The 20798-nt window shown below is 37.6% G+C and overlaps 1 protein-coding gene across 2 annotated transcripts in view; it reads left to right on the top strand.

Annotated features, from left to right (window-relative positions):
- LOC127434061 (multiple C2 and transmembrane domain-containing protein 1-like) overlaps positions 1-20798 on the top strand; it is a 59703-nt gene that overhangs the window by 36077 nt on the left and 2828 nt on the right. For both annotated transcript variants that reach the window (XM_051686514.1, XM_051686513.1), the window contains exons 11-16: positions 1430-1532; positions 1883-1984; positions 2138-2212; positions 7377-7496; positions 16002-16121; positions 19153-19209. In XM_051686514.1, the coding sequence (XP_051542474.1) occupies positions 1430-1532; positions 1883-1984; positions 2138-2212; positions 7377-7496; positions 16002-16121; positions 19153-19209 (577 nt within the window). The remainder of the gene's footprint in view (positions 1-1429; positions 1533-1882; positions 1985-2137; positions 2213-7376; positions 7497-16001; positions 16122-19152; positions 19210-20798) is intronic.

The following is a 20798-nucleotide window of genomic DNA, read 5'->3' as shown; positions in this document are numbered from 1 at the left end:
GTTGTTCTAAAGAAAAATAAAACACGTTAGTTTTCATAACTTTCTCCACCTATGAAATGACCACAGGCTGCACTGGTGGCAAAAATACTAACAAACCAGATTGGTAACACTTTCTATTAAGCCCATATTTATAATGCATTGTAACGGCATTATAATGCATTAGTTATCTCTCATAATACACCTTATTATATGTTATAAATTCTCATAAATAATTGTAACCACAATTATAATACATTATAATACTTACCTATTCATAGTTATACCTTAGAGGATCATGCATAATAACACAAGCAACATTTAATTTTAACTGCAGAAGTTATAATGTATTAAATATATTAGTAATGTATAAAGTATAATAGGTATGCTTTAAGTAAAGTGACAAAAGCAATGTCTTCTAAACATCCATAATACATTTTTAAGTGGTTATAAGACATTACAAGTCAAGCTGGAAGTTATATACAGTACACATGCACAAAATACAAAATAACACACATTCAATGTCAATTTTGAGATGTTACGAAAAACACTTGTAAAGTTACAAGTTTCAGATATATCAGAAACTCTATATATGTGATCAACATTACATATTTAAACACACCCAAGAAAAAAATATATCAAACTGATTCTATAGTGTACTCTATTCAATAAATTTTAATGTTTGTGCATCTTATTTGGAGACTTATTTTATAAATAACTTCCATTATATAAGTTTGACTTTTAATGTATTGTATTTTACAAGTTTATGTTATGACTGTTTATAAGAAGATATTGCTTTTGTAACTTTACTTAAAGCAAGCAAAGACCACTTATAATATGATCACGTCATAAAGCCTTTTGATTAACTTTATTAGCTTATGTTGCGTTAAAACTGGATGTTGCTTGTGTTATAATGCATTATACTCTACAGTATAACTATGAATAGGGGAAGTCTTATAATATTTTATAACTGTAGTTATAATTATTGATGAGATGTTATAACTTATTATAAGGTGTATTATAAGACATTATGAACGCAGTATAAAGCATTTATAATGCCTTTACAATGCATTATAAATATGGGCTTCATAGAAAGTGTTACAATTAGATTTTTAAATTTTCTACAGAAAAAAAGATGTAGTTTTCCAGCATATTTGAGGTGTAAAACATGTCCGTAGCACAAACGGTGCAGAAGTTAAACGCTTTAAGCACCACTAATAACATCATAGCCTAACATTTCACGATGAAATCAAATCCTGATAGATTAAAAAAAAAGTCCCACCTCCATATTTTTCTGCTAAACATTCAGTTTCTCTTGGGATTATGGTGAATTACAGATTTCATGTCGTCTTTAACATATTGGTTAATGCAATATAAGATTAGAGCTGGTAATATTATTGTCTTTACATTTTGTGATCGGTTTCATTCTGAAAAACTTGTATTCACTTTGCAGCAATGTGAAAGACATTCACTCTGTGCTGGAAGTCACCGTGTATGACGAGGATCGAGACCGCAGTGCTGATTTCCTGGGTAAAGTGGCCATCCCTTTATTAAACGTAAGCTCTTAATGTTACCCTATTGAGTTCCTCCAAATTCTCAGACCCACATGGTTTTAATGCTTTTATAGAAGTAAATAGACCTGCCGAATGCCAAGATTGATTGCGGCGATTCTTTTAAAGCGTGCACAGCTGTGCCTCCCGGTGGCTGGGTAGTGTCTCAATGACAGAGGGATGCTGGTAATGAGCAGGTACTTGTCAGAGTTGGAAGTGCTGGATGGAGGGGAGGGGTGGTGGGGAATGTGCGGCTGGCTGTTTGATGCAGCTGCTGGGAGATCAGGGGTCAGCCGAGCGGGGGGGGTCTGTTGGGGCTTTGCCAGACAGCAGGCTGTCACGTCTTCTTCACACAGATTCGCAACAGCGAACAGAAGGCGTACATCTTGAAAAACAAGGAGCTGACAGGGCCAACAAAAGGGGTCATCTTTCTCGAAGCAGACGTCATCTTCAACGCCGTAAGTGTGCATTGCGCCCGAAGCACTGGATGTTGTCTCTTTTGTTTCCGTGGTGTTTTTTTTTCACTCCATCAAATATGCAATAATTGCTGATGCATAGAGAACTGGAGCGCTAATTAAAACAAATCATATGTTTTGTGCGTCTCTTTCAAGGTGAGAGCCAGTTTGCGGACGTTCAAACCACCGGAACAGAAGTACATTGAAGAAGAGTCCAAAGTCTCTAAACAGGTAATAAGATACATTTACATTTCCGTACCATCATGTCGTTCCAAACCATATGCTGGTATTTTTTCCTGTGGTACACAAAATTTGTAATTTTTAGAAGAATTTTTTACGCAGCTCTTACAATGACAGTTCGTAGTGATCTGGGCATCTGTCAGGTTCCAAAAAGTACAAATAAACACCAAAGAAGCACTATGAAAGTTGTCCATATGACTCATGTGCCATATTCCAAGTCTTCTGAAGTCATACGATAGCTTTGTAAAAAAGAAATTTAGTTACTACATACATGAGAACCAATGCCGGTTTGGGGTCAATTACATTGACGCATCATTTTTTATCTGGATGCAAAGTTTTATTAGTTAAGTGTATTTTTGGTGAATAATTATTTAAATTTCGGTCTTTACACAAAGCTGCATGTATTGTATGGATTTAGACAACTTAAGGCTAATTTATACTTGCTGGGCGAACAGGTTTTGTGAGGTTCACCTAAAAATATGAAGTTCACTTATGCTTTTGTTCAGCTATGGTGTTCGTTCATGACAGGGATGCAAATAACTAGCTAATTTCCCTAAATTGTTTGGTAAAATGTTCAAATGTTTCCTTATTAAAATCACTAGAAAGGGTAACTTTAAGCTTAAACACTTTAAAATCTTTCAATGCAACAAAAAAGCTCTTCATTTAGGAGAACTCAACTAGTCGAAGAGCATTGTTGATTGGCTTACCTACTAATATGTCATCCGCAAAGAGTCGACAATCTTTTGTGACGCCAACCTCACCTCACTAATTTTGAAACGTTGATGCCTGTAGTATAAACATAGGCTTCTTTCGCCTATGGTGCTTTAGTTCTGTTCAGCTAAGGTGTTCATTTCATGATATTTCTGTTATTCTTGTCCTACTGATTTGTTTTCCCTCTGAGAGTTCTTTTTCTGTGACGTAACCCTCAATGAACTCATTTTAAAACAACGCACTGTGTAGTATAAACGCTCATCATTCATCTAGGGTGCTTTAGTTTGTTCAAGAGAAAAAATGTAAATGTAAATTAGTATAAAATAAATTGTATAAAATAATATAATGCCATTTTTAAAATCTGGACGTGAGCTTTATTATGAAGATTTTTAGTGAATAACAATACAAATTTCAGTCTTCACACAAAGCTATCATATGGATTCAGAAGACTGAAGGCTAATTTACACTTACTGGGCTAATAGGCTTTGTTTATTTCACCTAAAATTATGACGAAGAGAACTTACGTTTTTTATCGTATGTTTGGCTAAGGTGTTTGTTTGTGCACATCACTGAAATTCTTGATTTAGGAGAACTCGACTGGTCGAAGAGCATTGATGATTGGCTTACCTACTGATATGTCATCTGCCAAGAATCGACAGACTTCCGTGACGTTAACCTAAACAAACTAATTTTGAAACGTTGACGCCCTTAGTATAAATGTAGGATTTGTTCACCTAGGGTGCTTTAGTTCGTTCTGGAGACAAAAAGTGGGGCTTCTTCCATTGTATAAATTAGTATGAATAGTGTAACATAATGCAATACCATTTTTAAAATATGGACGTGAGATCTAATTAGTAAGATTTTTTTAGTGAATAACAATTAACATTTCGGTCTTCACACAAAGCTATAATATGGATTCTGAAGACTGAAGGCTAATTTACACTTACTGGGCTAATAGGCTTTGTTTATTTTGCCTAAAATTATGATGAAGTGCACTTATGTTTTGGTTCAGCTGGTGTTTGTTCATGCACATCACTGAAATTATTCACTTAGAAGAACTCGACTAGTCGAAGAGCGCTGATGATTGGCTTACCTACTGTTATGTCGTCCGACAAGAGTCAACAATCTTCCGTGACGTCAACCTCCCAGACGTGTATAAACGAAGGCTCCTTTCGCCTAGGGTGCTTTAGTTCTTTCAGACGACAAAAAGTTTGGCTTCTTCCATTGTAGTATAAATTAGTATAAATTGAATAATATAATGTAATACCAATTTTGAGATTTTTAGTGAATAACAATTAACATTTTGGTCTTCACAAAAAGCTATCATATGGATTCACAAAACTAAAGGCTGATTTACACTTTCATTTAGTTCGCTTAAATTATAGCGAAGTGCACTTACGTTTTTGTTCTGTTGAGGTGTTCGTTCACACACAGGCTAACCTAGGGGAACTCGGCTAGTCAGAGAGCTTTGATAATTGAGTAAAATCGTGGGTGTGGTTTGGACGTGATGTTCTTTTTTTATTTTCCTCAACAAACAAATTTTAAAACAACGCCGCTTATAGTATAAACGCATGATTCGTTTAGTTCGCCTAAAAAATTCAGACTTTTTTTTTTCAGATAAGGTGATTTTTCATGATATTACTGTTTGCGCGCATCCCTGAAATTCTTGACCTACTGATTTGTTGTCTGCCCGGGAGTTGATAATCTTCTGGGACGTCACCGTCAACGAACTAATTTTAAAACAATGCACTGCATAATATAATCATAGGTTTCGTTCTCCTAGGATGCTTTAGTTCCTTTAGGAGAAAAAGTTTGGCTTCTTCCATTGTATAAATTAGGCTTTATAATATTATATATAATATAGCACATGAGTTGTATGGCTGGGAACTGATTAAGATTTCCCGATTTGATTCCATTTAGATTCACAAGCTTTTTATTCGATTCTAAAACAAATAGATGCGATTCCGATTCACTACCTATGGATTTCATTCTGATACCATTTGATTTGATTCCGATACATTTGGGTATATTTCAGTTATAAAGTCCATTTTGCTTGCATATTAAAGAAATTCACTCAGCTAATGCTGTAAATTATTCAGGGAACCTTCTAACCTGATATATTACAAAAATATTAATTTTAAAAATTAACAACAGGGCCCAAACTGTGCAGTTCAATTGCTGTTTATTGAACAGATATAATAAACACAACCAAAACTAATATAAACTTAAGTAAAAGATCAATCTTGGGATTTAAAGAATCAATATCAGGATCGTTCAAATGAAGATCACGATTAATCAGAAAATCAATGTTTTTACCCAGCCCTATTGAGTTGTATGGACTGCTATTATGTTGCTTTTATGGTTTGTGTGCATTTTGGAGCTTGACAGATGTCATAGTATGGAAAAGAGATGAGTGAAGATTCTTCAACAATTCTCTTTTTGTGTTCTGTGGTATGAACAGCATATCGTTTGAAACCACATGAGGGTAGGTAAATGATTACAGAATTTTTGTCTGAACTATTCTTATAATCCAAAAGGCTCAAAGTCTAAATGTTTTGAAAACCACCCCAATGAGGGCTGGTGGTCTCCCCTGTCCCAAACACCGACATGTTTGGGACAGGGGGCGCAAGCGCTGAATCGAAGAGTTTTCCCCCTTGCCCCGCCGTTCTAGGTGCTGAATAGAAATGTCAAGCGGGCCCTCATGAGAGGAGAGGGGCCACCCCAGAGGGCCCGGCAGCGGCTCTAAGGCTGTGCCTGCTTATTGTGTTCTCTCTCAATGTGCCTGCGTGACAAAAGCACTGAATTGGAGGGGCTGGGCTGAATCAGACGCTGTCACAAAGCTGTGCATTGAGCAGAACAGACCGATTCTTCAGTTCTTTATACCCGTCTCGCTGAAGAGTTCAACCACAGATTCAGCCCGTATATCTAACTTTGGCTGTCAGTCACACTATCACGTATGGAAATGATTACATTTGCCTGCTTTTATTATATGCCATGAGATATTTTATGTGCTCATTTAGACAAGATTAAACTTAGGTTCTGGATTTAACTGACATGTTGTGTTTTCTTTAATTTGCCATTAAAGGGATAAATCACCCAAAAATGAAAATTCTGTGATAATTTACTCATTCTCTGGCTCAAATCAGTTTGCAGTGAAAATCTTCACAAGGGCTATGAGAGAATAAGATGGATTTGCTGTTTCAATTTCCATTACAAATAACATTTATATATTCTTTTTTTTATTCTGACTATAACATCAAACAATGATCAACAAAAAAATTTGTTTGGAAAACAAAATAATATAACATGGAATTTTTGGTTTTATTACATGTTTTATTATTATTATTATTATTATTATTTTATTATTTGAACATCCCGACCAGCCTGACACCGCAACACATGTTTGGGGTAGAACTATCTATTTAGGTGACCGATGGCATACAAGAAGTTCCTTTAAAGTTTTGGTCATTCTTTCTTTTTCTTTTTTTTAAGTGTTTAGTTTGGCATTAAAGAGATCGTTCATCCAAAAATAAAAATTCTGTCACAGGCATGCGTGTTCACACGAGAACTTTTTTAGCGCTAAAAATTTGCCTGGAAGAGTGGACTATTTAGAAAATTACAACTTTTTAAAAGTTTTGAAACGGGGATTTGTTGTTTCTATTTCCATTACATTTCTATATTCTTTTTTTTTTTTCCTTTATATAATGGTCATAGAAAACCTCGAAATAATTTTTGTATTTTGTTTTTTCAAATGGTGTTTTCCAGGCCTGGAAGTCATAGAAATTAATAAAATTTTAAAAGTCATGGGAATTTCTGTAGTGAATGTAATTTTTTTATCTTCTAAAAATCAGTTAGATATTGCTCTTTTGTAGAGTAATATTGAGGACAAAACCTTCAAAAATAATAAATAAATAAATACACAAATACATAAAAAATAAATACACATATTCGTGCATATATATATATATCAAACTATGTCAAATGTACCTGCTAACTGCCCTACATCATCTATGTATTACTTTGATTTGATTGGTGCATTAATTTATTCATTCATTCATGTATTTGTATATGTCCTCGCACTTTAAATAATTTATTTATTATGCTTGAATATGTGTATTTATTTATTTATTTGTGTATTTTTGTATTTATTTTTGCAGGTTTACCATTTCAGGACACCTCTGTGAAACCTTAAAAAACAAAACAAAAAAAACAAACATTATTTTTGCAGTTCCATTAGGAACCACAGAAATGGCACAATTCACCTTTAAAGTTTGGGTAACGGAATAAGTCTTTAGTTGAAGTCTTTTTTTAGTTTGTTGGAGTATAATCACATTTTTAACAATATTTTTATTTAAAAAAAAATTTTTTTTTTTTTTGGCTAATAGCAATATAGTTGTACTTTCCATGTTTTGATTTAATGTTACTCACGTTATCTTATTTTTAGCTGTTGCAGCAGAATTTTTACCGAGTGAAACGCTGTGTCCTCTTCCTCATTAACGTGGGCTCCTACATCAACAGCTGCTTTCAATGGGAGTCGCCTCGCAGGAGTATATGTGCTTTCTTGGTAGGTGGCAAAAATCCATTCGCACATACACCGATCAGCCACTACATTAAGACCACCTGCCTAATATTGCGTAGGTCCCCTTCGTGCCACCAAAACAGCGGCAATCCACATCTCAGAATAGCATTTCTTCTCACCACAATTGTACAGAGTGGTTATCTGAGTTACCGTGGCTATTCTCTGTTGACCTCTCTCATCAACAAGGCATTTCCATCCACAGAACTGCCGCTCACTGGATATTTTTGGTTTTTGGCACCATTCGGAGTAAATTCATGAGACTGTTGTGCGTGAAAATCCCAGGAGATCAGCAGTTACAGAAATACTCAAACAAGCCCATCTGGCACCAACAATCATGCCATGGTCCAAATCACTGAGATCACATTTTTTCCCCATTCTGATGGTTGATGTGAACATTAACTGAAGCTCCTGACCCGTATCTGTGTGATTTTATGTACTGCACTGCTGCCACACGATTGGCCGATTAGATAATCGCATGGATGTTTGTTGGTGCCAGTCGGGCTGGTTTGAGTATTTCTGTAACTGCTGATCTCCTGGGATTTTCAAACAGTCTAGAATTTTCTCCGAATGGTGCCAAAAAAAAAAAAACATCCAGTGGGTGAGTCACATGACACCATGCAAGGTTCGGACGTGTGAATGGCGAGCTCTGCGCACTTTGCTACTTTTGATACTTTTTGTGTCATAAACCGGTGAGATTCAATACACCCTGATCCATAACTGTTCTAGGAAGACAATATGTCAAAGAATTCAAAATTCTCGGGCTCTGGAGGCATTAAAAGACACTTACGTGCTCAAGCTGACGCCCCCCCGGAGGCCCAGAGCGATTTGGCCGTAGAAGTGAAAGAAATTTGGCGAGAATTGTTGAACGTGTCTGCAATGCTGACGAAGATCGTTGCTGACTTGGAGGATACTGCTGCAATATGTCAATTGATCATGGCCATGGAGACGAAATTCACTGAGGTGGTTACAAGAGTGGCGGATTTCGAGAAACGGATCAATTATCTGCAGTCATCAGAGAGGGAATTAGCTGCTAATCCGCTAGCAACCAAGGTGGATTTGGAGCACGTCTGGGAGAAGCTGGAGGATATGGAGAATCGTAACCGGTGGAATAATGTCTGAATTGTTGCAATTCCTGTGGGAGCAGAGGGTCAGAATATGGTGGAATTCCAGGATGGGCTCTTTTCAAATCTGCTTGACATAACTGGAGTAAGCTGGAAATCGAGCGAGCTCACAACGTCCCGGCTCGGCGATCCGCTGAGGGAGACAGGCTCCGATCAATTCTGGCCAAATTTCTGAGATCATCTGATAAAGATCTCTGGAGTTTGTTTTTGTAGCAGAACTCCTTCGGGACAGTGCTGTGGATGAATTTTCACGTTCTTTGTGCTTATGCCTCCTATCGGTTGGAGTTTGTTTTGTGGAGTATTTCTTGCAGGACATTGGAGTGATTAGGACATTTGTTGCACTCGTAGCAGCTGAATGAGCCAACTCACTGAACATTCGTTTGACTGTCCAAGGAAACTGAACAGTCTTTTTTTGTGTGTGTGTGTGTGCTGGTTCCGCTAGAGGCTGGAGTTTGTTTTGTGGAGGAACACACCTTCGGGACAGTTATGTTGGTGAATCTAGAAATTCTTTGTGTTTATTCTGCCTATTAGCTGGAGTTTGTTTTATAGATTATCTTCTGTTGTGTAATTCTGTTTTACAAAATTTGTATAGAAACACCGGACTTGAGCAATCTGATGGCAGATTTGTTGTGGGGGCTCTCATAGGTGTAAACGGACTGTTTGAGTTTAGAGGGATGGACGCCGGTTGGCACTGTCGTGTGAGGGGTTAAGTTTGAAGTTTTGAAGGGGTTAAGGGGGAAGTTTGGGTTTTGATTGTTGCACTAATGTGAAATGTGGTATTTATGATTTTATTTTTGACACACAATCTATATTTTCTAATATGTCAAAATGTCAAATGTTAATATGAGTGGATTGTCTCTCTCCACATGGAATGTGAATGTGTTGGGGCACCCCATAAAAAGAAGGAAAGTGTGGCAAGGAGGAGAGCGGGGCCGTGTTGATGCACGCCCGGACCTTAATCAGGCTAATCAAGCCGACAAGAGGGATAAAGTTCCCTCTCCCATTTCGGGAGAGCTACAGGCAGCTGCCATGTATGTGTTTACGTTTGTGTGTTTTTGTTTAATTAAATATGACTTTTGATGCTTCGTCCGGTTCTCGCCTCATCCTTTCCATTTTACCCCATTACATTGGTTCCGAAGCCCGGGAAGGAGGAGGGATGCGCCGTAGTAGAGTCCTCGCCACTACCATCCACCCCAAAGGAGCAGCCGTGGCCATCCACCAGGGGACGGAGGAGCCCGGCCGCCGAGGAGGGGCTCCTTACCGACCGCCTGCAGCGGTCGGGCCGCTGCCAGGGGCAGAGGAGACCCCTACCAGCCGCTAAAACGCAGCAGGGTCAAAGAGAAGACCGCTGTCCACGAGCGGGGAGGGGCTCACTGCCGACTGCCTGGAGCGGAAGAACCGCTGCCAGGGGCGGAGGAGACCCCTACCATCCACCAAAATGTGTCATTACACTGATAAGTAAGCATCTACAATTCAAATGTCTAAAAAAGAGTCATTTTTGTTTGGGCAGAAATTCAGGGGCAAAGTTTGATTTGGCTAATATTTACGCACCTAATGCTGAAGATAAGGGCTTTTTTATAGATCTTGAAGGGATGCTGCAAGCTGCTGGCACCCCTCATGATATAATATTGGGAGGAGACTTTAATCTATTGATGGACTCAGTCCTTGATCATAGTGAATCAAATGTGTGTAAGCCCCCCTAGAGCAACATTGGCGCTACACAGGATGTGTAAAAATCTTGGTCTTACAGACATTTGGAGATTTTTTAATATTATTTCATCTGTTGTTGATTGCACAATTGGAAACATTTTAGTCTCAGATCACGCCCTGGTGAGTTTAGAGATGTTGCCACATACGGAGAAAAAGAAATCATATAGTTGGCGCTTTAATGTATCCCTTTTGCAAAATCCTGAATTCCAACAAATGTTAAAGGCTGAAATCAATGTTTATATGGAGACCAACTGGTCCTTGGTGTCCTCTGTGGGCATGGCAGGTACTTAATGCGGTTCTTAGAGGTCGAATAATACAGTATGCCTCATTCGCCAAAAAATCCAAAGCACGAGAAATCGTGGAGTTTGAAGGGAATATTAAAAGTGCCAAGGCAGAGCTGAAGCGCTGAATGTCATCTGATGGCCTCAGAGAATTGACCCGATTGAAATACAGATATAATACTATTTTGTTGCGGAAAGTGGAGTTTTGGCTATTCAGGGCAAGACAGTCATACTTTGAGTTGGGGGACAAAGCAGGGAAGCTTTTGGCTAGATATATATAAAGCAGATAGAGTTTTTTTCTACCATTCCCTCAGTGAAATCTGCTGGTGGTAAAATATTTACCTCGGCCATTGATATTAATAATGCTTTTAAAGAATTCTATCTTGATCTCTATAGTTCCACGTCTTCGTCTGCTGATGAAGATATTAGAAACTTTGTGGAACCATTAGAACTTCCTAAACTGACAACTGAGCAAAAAAATTATCTTGATTCTGAGATAACCTTGGAGGAGCTTGGTGGGGTAATTAAGGCCTTGCCTACAGGCAAGGCTCCGGGCCAGATCTTATGCTACAGAACTGTCTCCACTTTTGTTAGAAGTTTATACAGAATCATTAAAGAATGGAAAGCTTCAGCCAACCATGACACAAGCCCGGATCAGTCTGATTCTTAAAAAGAATCAAGATCCAAGCAAGTGTAAGAGTTACCATCCAATTTCCCTTTTCCAGCTAGATGTAAAAATATTGTTGAAAATTCTGGCTAACCGATTAAGTAAAGTTATGACATCTCTTATACATATACATTAGGTCTTTCATCAGTATCATATGGTCAGTGGCAAATTATCAGACTCCGGTCGCTGCCATCTCACTTGATGCTGAAAAGGCATTTGATATGGTAGAATGGGATTATCTTTTTAAGATTTTGGAAATATATACGGGTTCAGGAATACTTTTATTGGATGGATTAAGTTACTTTATAGACACTCGGTAGCAGCGGTACAAACAAATGGATTAATTTCAGATTATTTTACTCTGGATAGGGGCACCTGGCAGGGTAGCCCTCTTTCCTCATTATTGTTCTGTCTTGCCCTGGAACCATTAGCAGCCGCAATAAGAAGGGAAGATGATTTTCCAGGGGTGGTGGCAGGAGGTATGGTGCATAAGCTTTTGCTTTATGCTGATGATATTTTGTTATTCGTCTCCGACCCCATTAGATCTATGCCTTGCCTCCACGGAATTATTAATTCCTTACAGAGTCAATTGGTCTAAATCTGAAGCTTTGGCTCTGGCAGCATACTGCCCAGTGACGGCTTTTCAGCCGGGCGCCTTCCAGTGACCCAAACAGGGCATTAAGTATTTGGGCATTTTATTCCCATCAAATTTGTCCTGAGTTAATTTTGACCCCTTAATAAAAAGGTTTTTGAGTGATGTGGGCAGATGAGCTTCATTACATTTATCTATGATTGGGAAGTTTAATGTTATTAAAATGAATTGTACTCCAAAATGTAACTACCTGCTACAATCTCTCCCTGTAGATGTCCCCCTCTCTTATTTCAAGCAATTTGATAGCATAGCGAAGTCCTTCATTTGGAATGGTAAGCATCCTAGATTGCATTTCAATAAGCTACATAGTCTGATTGACAAAGGTGGGCTAGGCCTACCTAAAATTTTGTTTTATTATTATGCATTTGGTCTCAGACATTTGGCTCATTGGTTGCTTCCACCTGAGAGAGCCCCTCCCTGGTTTTGTATTGAACAGGAAGTTCTTGCCCCTATTTCGCCATTGCAAAGCCTTTCTATCAAACTAATCGGAGAAGTTAAATTACACCCCATTATCTCGCATTTGCACTCGGTGTGGACAAAAGTGTCCATTGTGTTTAATTCAGACATTTATTTAAATGTTGCCTCGAGCATATGGTTGAACCCAAAATTATGTATTAATATGTCTCCTTTCTGCTAGTCAGAGTGGATTGTGGGGGGAGTTACTACACTCGGTGACCTATATGAGAGTGGAGTGTTGAGATCCTTTGAAAATTTGGTTCAACATTTTGGGATTCCCAGATCTCAGTTCTATAGGTATTTACAGCTGCGCCACCTGCTCCGTACTATTTTTGGGAGTAGCACACACCCCCCTAAAGTGGCAGATACTCTGGGAGAGGTGATTACTGCTTTTGAAAAAGGTCATGAGGCATCAGTATATTACTCCCTGTTCATTCTGAGTCTGGGGGATGGAGCTTTAACTTCTATCAAGAGATTATGCGAGAAAGATTTAAACTTGATATTGGAGGAGGGAGTGTGGGCTAGGATTCTTAAAAATTTCAAATCTGAGTCTAGAGATGTAAGGGTGCACCTTATGCAATGCAAGATTTTACATAAATTCTATTGGACCGCCTCTAGATTGTATAGGCTTGGCCTTAAAGACACACCCACCTGTTGGCGATGCCAATCAGAAGATGGAGACACAACCCATGTTTTTTGGTGGTGTGTTAAGATCCAAGAATTTAGGTTGAAGGTTCAGAGTTTTATATGTGACGTATTGGGTTCTCAAATTTCATTTTGCCCCAGACTCTGTATTATGGCTGATGGGGCGGTCATCAATATGGGAGATAAACACATAAAAAATTGGGTTCTGATCAGTGTTATGATTGGCGTGCAGATTATTTTAAGGGGATGGAAGTCGGCTGGAGCGCCCTCATTTCTGGGGTGGTGTGTGGAGCTGGGGAGGGTGGCAGCTTTCGAGGAGGTGTCGTGTAGCAGGCTGGGGTTTTGGGATTTGTTTGATTGGAAGTGGGGCAGTTGTTTGGCATTTTTGGGGGACTCTAGGGGTGGGGATGTGGAGAGAGAAGTATAGTTTTTATTATGTATGATTATTATATTTTCTTTGTGTGTGTGTGTGCGTGTACTCTTATATGTGACCACAGGGGTGTTCGTTGGGGTGTGGGGTTGGTGACTGGGGAGGGGTAATAGTGGGGGTTAAATGTTGATTCAATGTATATATGTTGTGTTTTTCTTTGTTATATATCTACGAATCAATAAAAAAAAATTATTGAAAAAAAACATCCAATGAGCGGCAGTTCTGTGGACAGAAATGCCTTGTTGATGAGAGAGGTCAACAGAGAATGGTAAAGTCTATGGTAACTCAAATAACCGCTCTGTACAATTGTGGTGAGAAGAATAGCATTTCAGAATGCTACTCTGACATGTGGGATGGCGCTGTTTTAGCGGCATGAGGGGGAGCTACACAATATTAGGCAGGTGGTTTCAGGTGGCTGATCGGTGTATTTTAACACAGATACAAACACACTCGTAGACACCCACAGAAGATTCCATATAATACAGAGTTTGTTTTTCTATTGTAGTGAGGACTTCTATTGTTTTTATACTGAGCTAATAATACCTTAACTCTACCCCATCCCTACACCTGAACCCCACAGAAACCTTTCTGCGTTTTGACATTATTTAGTATGTTTATGAATCTGTTTTCCTAATGGGACTGTTGGTTGGTCCCCACAATGTAGGCAAAACCCGACCAGCGACCACACACACTTACATACAGTTACCTTACCCCAAGGGAACTTTAGCAACCAAACACATTTCGAAACACATTCTCTCTGTATATATAATAGATGTAGGGTTTAGTTTGAGGGTGTTTGGTGACTCTTGTGTGCTGAAGAGCTGTGATGTGTGAAGTGTACTCATAGTTTAGTGCTGAAGAACCCTTGAGCTGAAACAATTAGAGCTGATCTCTTAGACGCAGTCCCTCGGTGACCTCTCGCCTGAACTCACCCCGCACCCCCGTCTGTCCTCTCTGAACATTACCTCAAGAGCTTTCCACACAACTCTCCTTCATGAAAATTTACACACTTCATCAACACACCTTCCTTCTCTAACTGAGGGGGGCAGTCTTTCTCACAATAGTTTCACACAACTCTCTCTTTGATCCTTGCATCTGTCCCTTTTCTTGAAAATTAATGGGCAAAAAAAAAAAAGAAGCATACTTTCCAAGATTTGACCTCTCTGTTTTGAACTTTAGTTCTGGTTAACAGCTATGACATAATGTAGTTTTCAGATACAGTAACACAAATAATTGATAGTTCCAGCTCTAAACACATCAATTCAGTTCTAAATGGCAACCATAAACAGCCTACAGTAATGAACGTCAATTTATTAGAATTGTTCACTGACAATTATTTTTACATTTAAAAGTTTTGGGGGGCCTGGGTAGCTCAGCAAGTAAAGACGCTGACTACTACACCTGAAGTCGCAAGTTCGAATCCAGGGTGTCAGGCTTCCTAAGCAACCAAATGGCCCAGTTGCTAGGGTAGGTAGGGTCACATTGGGTTAACCTCCTCTTGGTCACTATAATGTGGTTCTCGCTCTCTGTGGGGCGTGTGGTGAGTTGTGCGTGGATGCTGCGGAGAACAGCCTGAGCCTCCACACGTGCTAGGTCTCCATGGTAACATGCTCAACAAGCCTGTTGTGCATGAACAAACAAGATGTGCGGATTGATGGTCTCAGATGCAGAAGCAACTGAGATTTGTCCTCCACCACCTAGATTGTGGCGAGTCACTACGCCACCATGAGGACTAGAGCGCATTGGGAATTGGGCATTCCAAATTGGGGAGAAAAGGGGAGAAAAAACATTTAAAAGTTTTGTATGGTTTTTATGTTAAAATTAGCATAATATGCATGGACATTTCTAAGCCATTCATAAAGCCGTTATTACAACAGCTATGTTTAAGCACCCCAATATGCTCACATTGGATCAGCCAATGTTGTGAGTTTGGGGCGGGGCTATCTGTTTTTTTGACCATGGAAGACAAGAGGAGTGTTAAAAAACATCTTTGAAAACAGTCATTATTTTTGCAATTCTATTTAGTAACGCTACTCAGCACATAAATTACTCACCTCTTACACAGGAAATTACACCACCAAGTTGCAATTATCTGTATTATAAACTGTCATACACTTTAACCGATATCTAGATTATAGTCATTTATAGTTACTCCTGAAAAAACACTTATTACGTGGAAATTCACAAGAAAACTGAATTGCAGACCTCAAAGCTCCATAAAAGGAGATACTCTTAAATAAAGATGTATGACTATGGCCACGGTCACACTACATTATCGGATTTCAAGTTTATTTTGCTACATTTATGCCTCTCGGACACTTTCTAAAATGCTCTCTAGTACCGCATTCTTTGCTTTCAGTTTCCTAACGTTAATCTTTTTCCAGAGTTTTTGCTACATTTACACCTGGTACAGTGTTTTCCTCCACTGAGGAAATAATTTGGGAAACGATGACGTTAGGAAACTGAAAACAGAACATTTATTAGTATGGACTATATCTCCTATATCCTGATTTCTCTTGGTTGGCCAGATCTTTGTGGTGGTGGTTTGGAATTTCGAGATTTACATGATTCCACTGTCCTTGCTGCTACTTCTAACCTTGAAATACTTCCTGTTGGCCTCTGGGAAGGAACCATGCGAGGGAGGTGTGGTGAGTGTCTTCCTACTTTTGATTGTCTAATAATTGCTAAACATGTCATTTATCTCTACCTCATTTAAAACACATTATGTCCAAATGCAGTTCTGGGCAGCAATCTAACCCAATTTTTGATTATTTGAACTAGCCAGAAACTATTCCTGGTTGAATAACATTGAGACCCACTTTATATTAGGTATCTTTAATACTATGTCCTTAAAGGAATATTTCGGGTTCAATACAAGTTAAGCTCAATTAACAGCATTTTTTGCATTATGTTGATTAACACAAAATTTATTTAGACCCGTCCCTCCTTTAAAAAGCAAAAATCTGGGTTCCAGTGAGGCACTTACAGTGGAAGTGAATGGGGGCCAATCCGTAAACGTTAAAATACCAACTGTTTCAAAAGTGTAGCCACAAGACATAAGCAATATGTGTGTTAACATGGTTTTAGTGTGATAAAATCACTAACCTTTTCTTTCTAAAGTTATATCTAACTTTACAACTTCGTTGCCATGAGGATTTAATGTCAACAAACTCTGAAACAACTTTTAAACCCTAAAACGACTGTAAAAATGACGATTTAAACAACTTTACAGCTCAGATAATACGTGTTTTAACAGAAGAATTAATGTAAGTGCTTTTATAAAATTATAAGCTTCACATTTCTGCATTTTAACTCTCCAAAAATTGGCCCCATTCACTTCCATTGTTTGTGCCTCACTGTAACTTCAATTTTTGTTTTAAAAAAAGGAGGGACAAGTCGAAATTATTTTTTGTGGTAATCAACATTATGCCACAAATGCTGTTGATTGAGCTTAACTTGTATTGAACCCAGAATATTCCTTTAACCATTTGATACAATGTACTTATTATGTACATTTGTGTTGTTGCATTGTTCTTACATTTAAAATAGCTGCATTTTATTACATCTGTAGTTACACTGTCAGCCTTACCCCTAACCCTATCTCTAACCATTCCCCTAAACCTACCCTTACCTCAACCTCAGTAGCAGAAAATGTGTATTTTTTGACAATTTTGCAGAACAATATGTAGTTACACAATAAATGCATTGTATGTAGTTACACAATAAATACGTTGTATTGTATGTATTTTAATGTTAGTAGATATTAATTAAAGACACCTAATATAAAGTGGGACCAAACATTGTTGTAATATTTTGCATGTTTATTTTATTAAAGATGTGTGCACAGATGTAATTGAATATTTTTTTCCAATTACTTCTGGTAATTAAAAGTCGAAAGGATATATCAGCACTTAAAGGTGCTACTCCACTTACCTGGTGTATTTACTTATCGCTTTTTTCCAATTAAATTGTGTCAAACTAATTTCATGCCATGGTGAAATGTTGCCAATCATGGCTAAGTGTGTGTGCAAAGCTCCCTGAAAATTGATTCTGTTTTAATTGTGGAAATGGCGTGGAATGAGTGCTGATGGAGAGCTTGTTCACTTCCCAATTAAGCCATCAAAATTTTAATTAAATGTTTTATTCTGGAATAACCGGTCAAAAAGTCAGTTGCGATACACATCAGATGAATCTCAAAACAATAAAATTATAATTTTCCACTACCTTACAAATTTAAATATGAAATTATCAGTGTCCTGCAAGAATCTATTTATTTATTTATTTATTTATTTTTGTCCTTTGTAACTGACAGACACATGACAGAAAGGGAGAGAGAAACTGTGTTACGTTTCATCATTTTCACATTAAGATGGATATTGACGCTAATATACAAACTGTCATAAATGTCAATCATGTATACTCTTGCGTTCCAACCCTGCTAGTGTACAGATGGGCATGAAATGGTGGCACACTTGTAATTACTAGCATCAAATTGTGTGTGATGTAACACTGATAATGTTTTAGGTGAGTAATTGAACAAACTGACAAATTCTAAATGGAGTCTAGAGTCCTTTAGAGGAAAATTGTATTGCTCAGAGGTTGCTCTTTCATAGCTCAGGAGACGTAATGGAGCTTTTGTTATGTTTCAGACTAGGTTGCTCAAATGTGTCTCTTAAGATACCTTGTGTCATGCAGTTAGCGTAAGAGGGAAAAGTTAAGAGCACTTTAGAGTTGTGATTTACAGGCCTGAAAAAGTCTTAACATCTTAAAATATTATGAATTTTTTTATTTTTATTTTTTCTAATTATGCACAGCTGTTCAATATTTCATTGCCTAGAAATTGCTCTTTTTTTAGTGCAATTTTTATAAAATGATTTTGATATAATCCAGTAATCACAAAAGACAAGAAAAGTCAGGTAAAGTAGCATAGCTCAGATAATAATATTAGCACACTTGACAAATTTGAGACATTTTAGAGATCTCATCTGAAACTCTAGAGGAGACGTGAGATTACGTGGGTTTTGCTATCCATTTAAAGGGATAGTTCACCCAAAAATGAAAATTCTCATTTTAACTCACCCTCATGTTTAGAAGAATCTCAGCTCTGTGGCTCCATACAATGCAAGTGAATGGTGGCCAGAACTTTGCATTTCCAAAAAGCACATAAAGGCAGCATAAAAGTAATCAATTAGACTCCAGAGGTTAGATAAGTGTAGGTGAGAAACAGATCAATATTTAAGTCCTTTTTTACTATAAATCTCCACTTTCACATCTGAAAGTCACATGTGGCACCTGTTTAGTTTCACTTGGAGATTCATAATAAAAAAGGACTTTAATATTGATCTTGTTCCCACCCACACATATCACATCGCTTCTGAAGACATGAATTTAACCACTGCAGTCGTATGGATTACTTTTACACTACCTTTATGTGCTTTTTGGAGCTTCAAATTTCTGGCCACAATTCACTTGTATTTTATGGACCTACAGATCTGACATATTCTTCTAAACATCTTAATTTATGTTCAGCAAAATAAAGTCATACACATCTGGGATGGCATGAGGGTGAGTAAATGATGAGAGAATTTTCCTTTTTGGGTGAACTAACCCTTTAATCTCGTTGCTGTCTAGATGAAAAAATTTAGATATTTAAAAACATATTTAATTTTTTTCTCATAGCACGCAATGGAGGACCTTCTTGAAGATGAGGAGGAAGACTGTGACAAAGATGACAAGGTAACCATACATTAATTTGGCCCTGTAAACTCAACATATATATATATATATATATATATATATATATATATATATATATATATATATATATATATATAACAATAAAAGTGAATGGTGACTGAGACTAACATTCTGCCTAACATCTAGCTTCTACCAAGTAATAGATGATTTTCTTCCAAATATGGTAGAGTTTGATTGGACATACAGCCTTTAACGCCAACAACAAAAGATATGGGAAACATTTTTTTTTTCTATCCTAACTATGCAAGAATTTATGGTTGGTAGTATTTTATTATTTGCATTGTTTAGTTCTGTTTAACATACTATAATTTACATTAGTATCACATATTTGTGTCAGTGCTTTAGTTTAATTGCACTTGATGCTTGCGTTGCCAAATATACTCAACATATCCCAGATGTTTACTCTGACCGTTCCTTGCGTTCCCATACCCCTTATACACCACAAGGCAGCCATTAGCGAACTGACCTTTGATCCTCTGAGCTAACTTGGGTATTTCGGCACAAATGATCTAGACACCTGTTTTCCATTCATAAAGAACCCTCATAGACCCGGGCTAAGCTTAGACATATGTTTGCATTTAGTGCACCACCGGCTGGTCATGAAAATAGGACGAGGATAGATATCACTCTTTAAGCTTTCAGAAATTGTTCCTGCTAATTAATGGGGACAATTGATTTGTTGAACCTGGACCCCCGTAAGCTGTCAGGGAAAAAATAACACAACTTGTAGCCCGACCTATTAATTTTCCATCTGCACACATCACAGGTGAGGTCTGGGCTCAAACTAAATACTTGGTGAAATCTGTTTCTGGCCATGGTTTTAGATTATTGCTATTAGTTTGTGGGAGAATTCTGTAAACTGAATGAATCTCAAATAATTTTAACGTACAAGGGCAACACAAAATAAAAAAACAGGCTTGAGTGCCTTGAAACACTTCTGTTTTGGATGATTGGGGCATTGCTAGGATATTACTAAATGGTTGCAAGATTGGACAAAATCAAATGAGACCATCCCTGTCTCTATGACATCCTAAATATGTGTAGCTACCTTTTTAATGGAATTTGATGGGATTTTTCACTCATTGTTCATCCACCAGGCAGATGTTTATATTCTGAAATAAAAATGTTTTTGAATAAAAAACATAATTCTGTATCTGTTTCAAACAGATACTATTTGCAAGTATTCTAATTATCATATTTTTTAATAAAAATGAAGGGTTTACTGTATATTTAATGTAAATAATAGTACCACTATTGACATATATGTGGTGCTCTTTCCAGTTGAAATGCTATTTTAAAAAGCTTGTGTTTAGTGGGAAAAAAAAATAATAAATGTAAAAAAAAATTATATATTAAAATATGCATTCCTCTTCACTGTATTACAGCCTGTAAAACAACTCACTTCACAACTAGCTTTTGGCGTCCCTCCGTGGACATTACAGATGTAAAATGTAGCTCACACATGCCCATACACCCAACAACGGTTACCACTTTGCCTCTGGGGGCAGTGTTTCGCATTTCGGTTAGCACAGACCAGTTATAGCTAAAGAAAAGTCAACATAATGTTT

Source organism: Myxocyprinus asiaticus, chromosome 43 (assembly GCF_019703515.2).
Source record: "Myxocyprinus asiaticus isolate MX2 ecotype Aquarium Trade chromosome 43, UBuf_Myxa_2, whole genome shotgun sequence".
Lineage (NCBI taxonomy): Eukaryota > Metazoa > Chordata > Actinopteri > Cypriniformes > Catostomidae > Myxocyprinus > Myxocyprinus asiaticus.
This window is presented reverse-complemented; position numbering and strand designations above follow the sequence as displayed.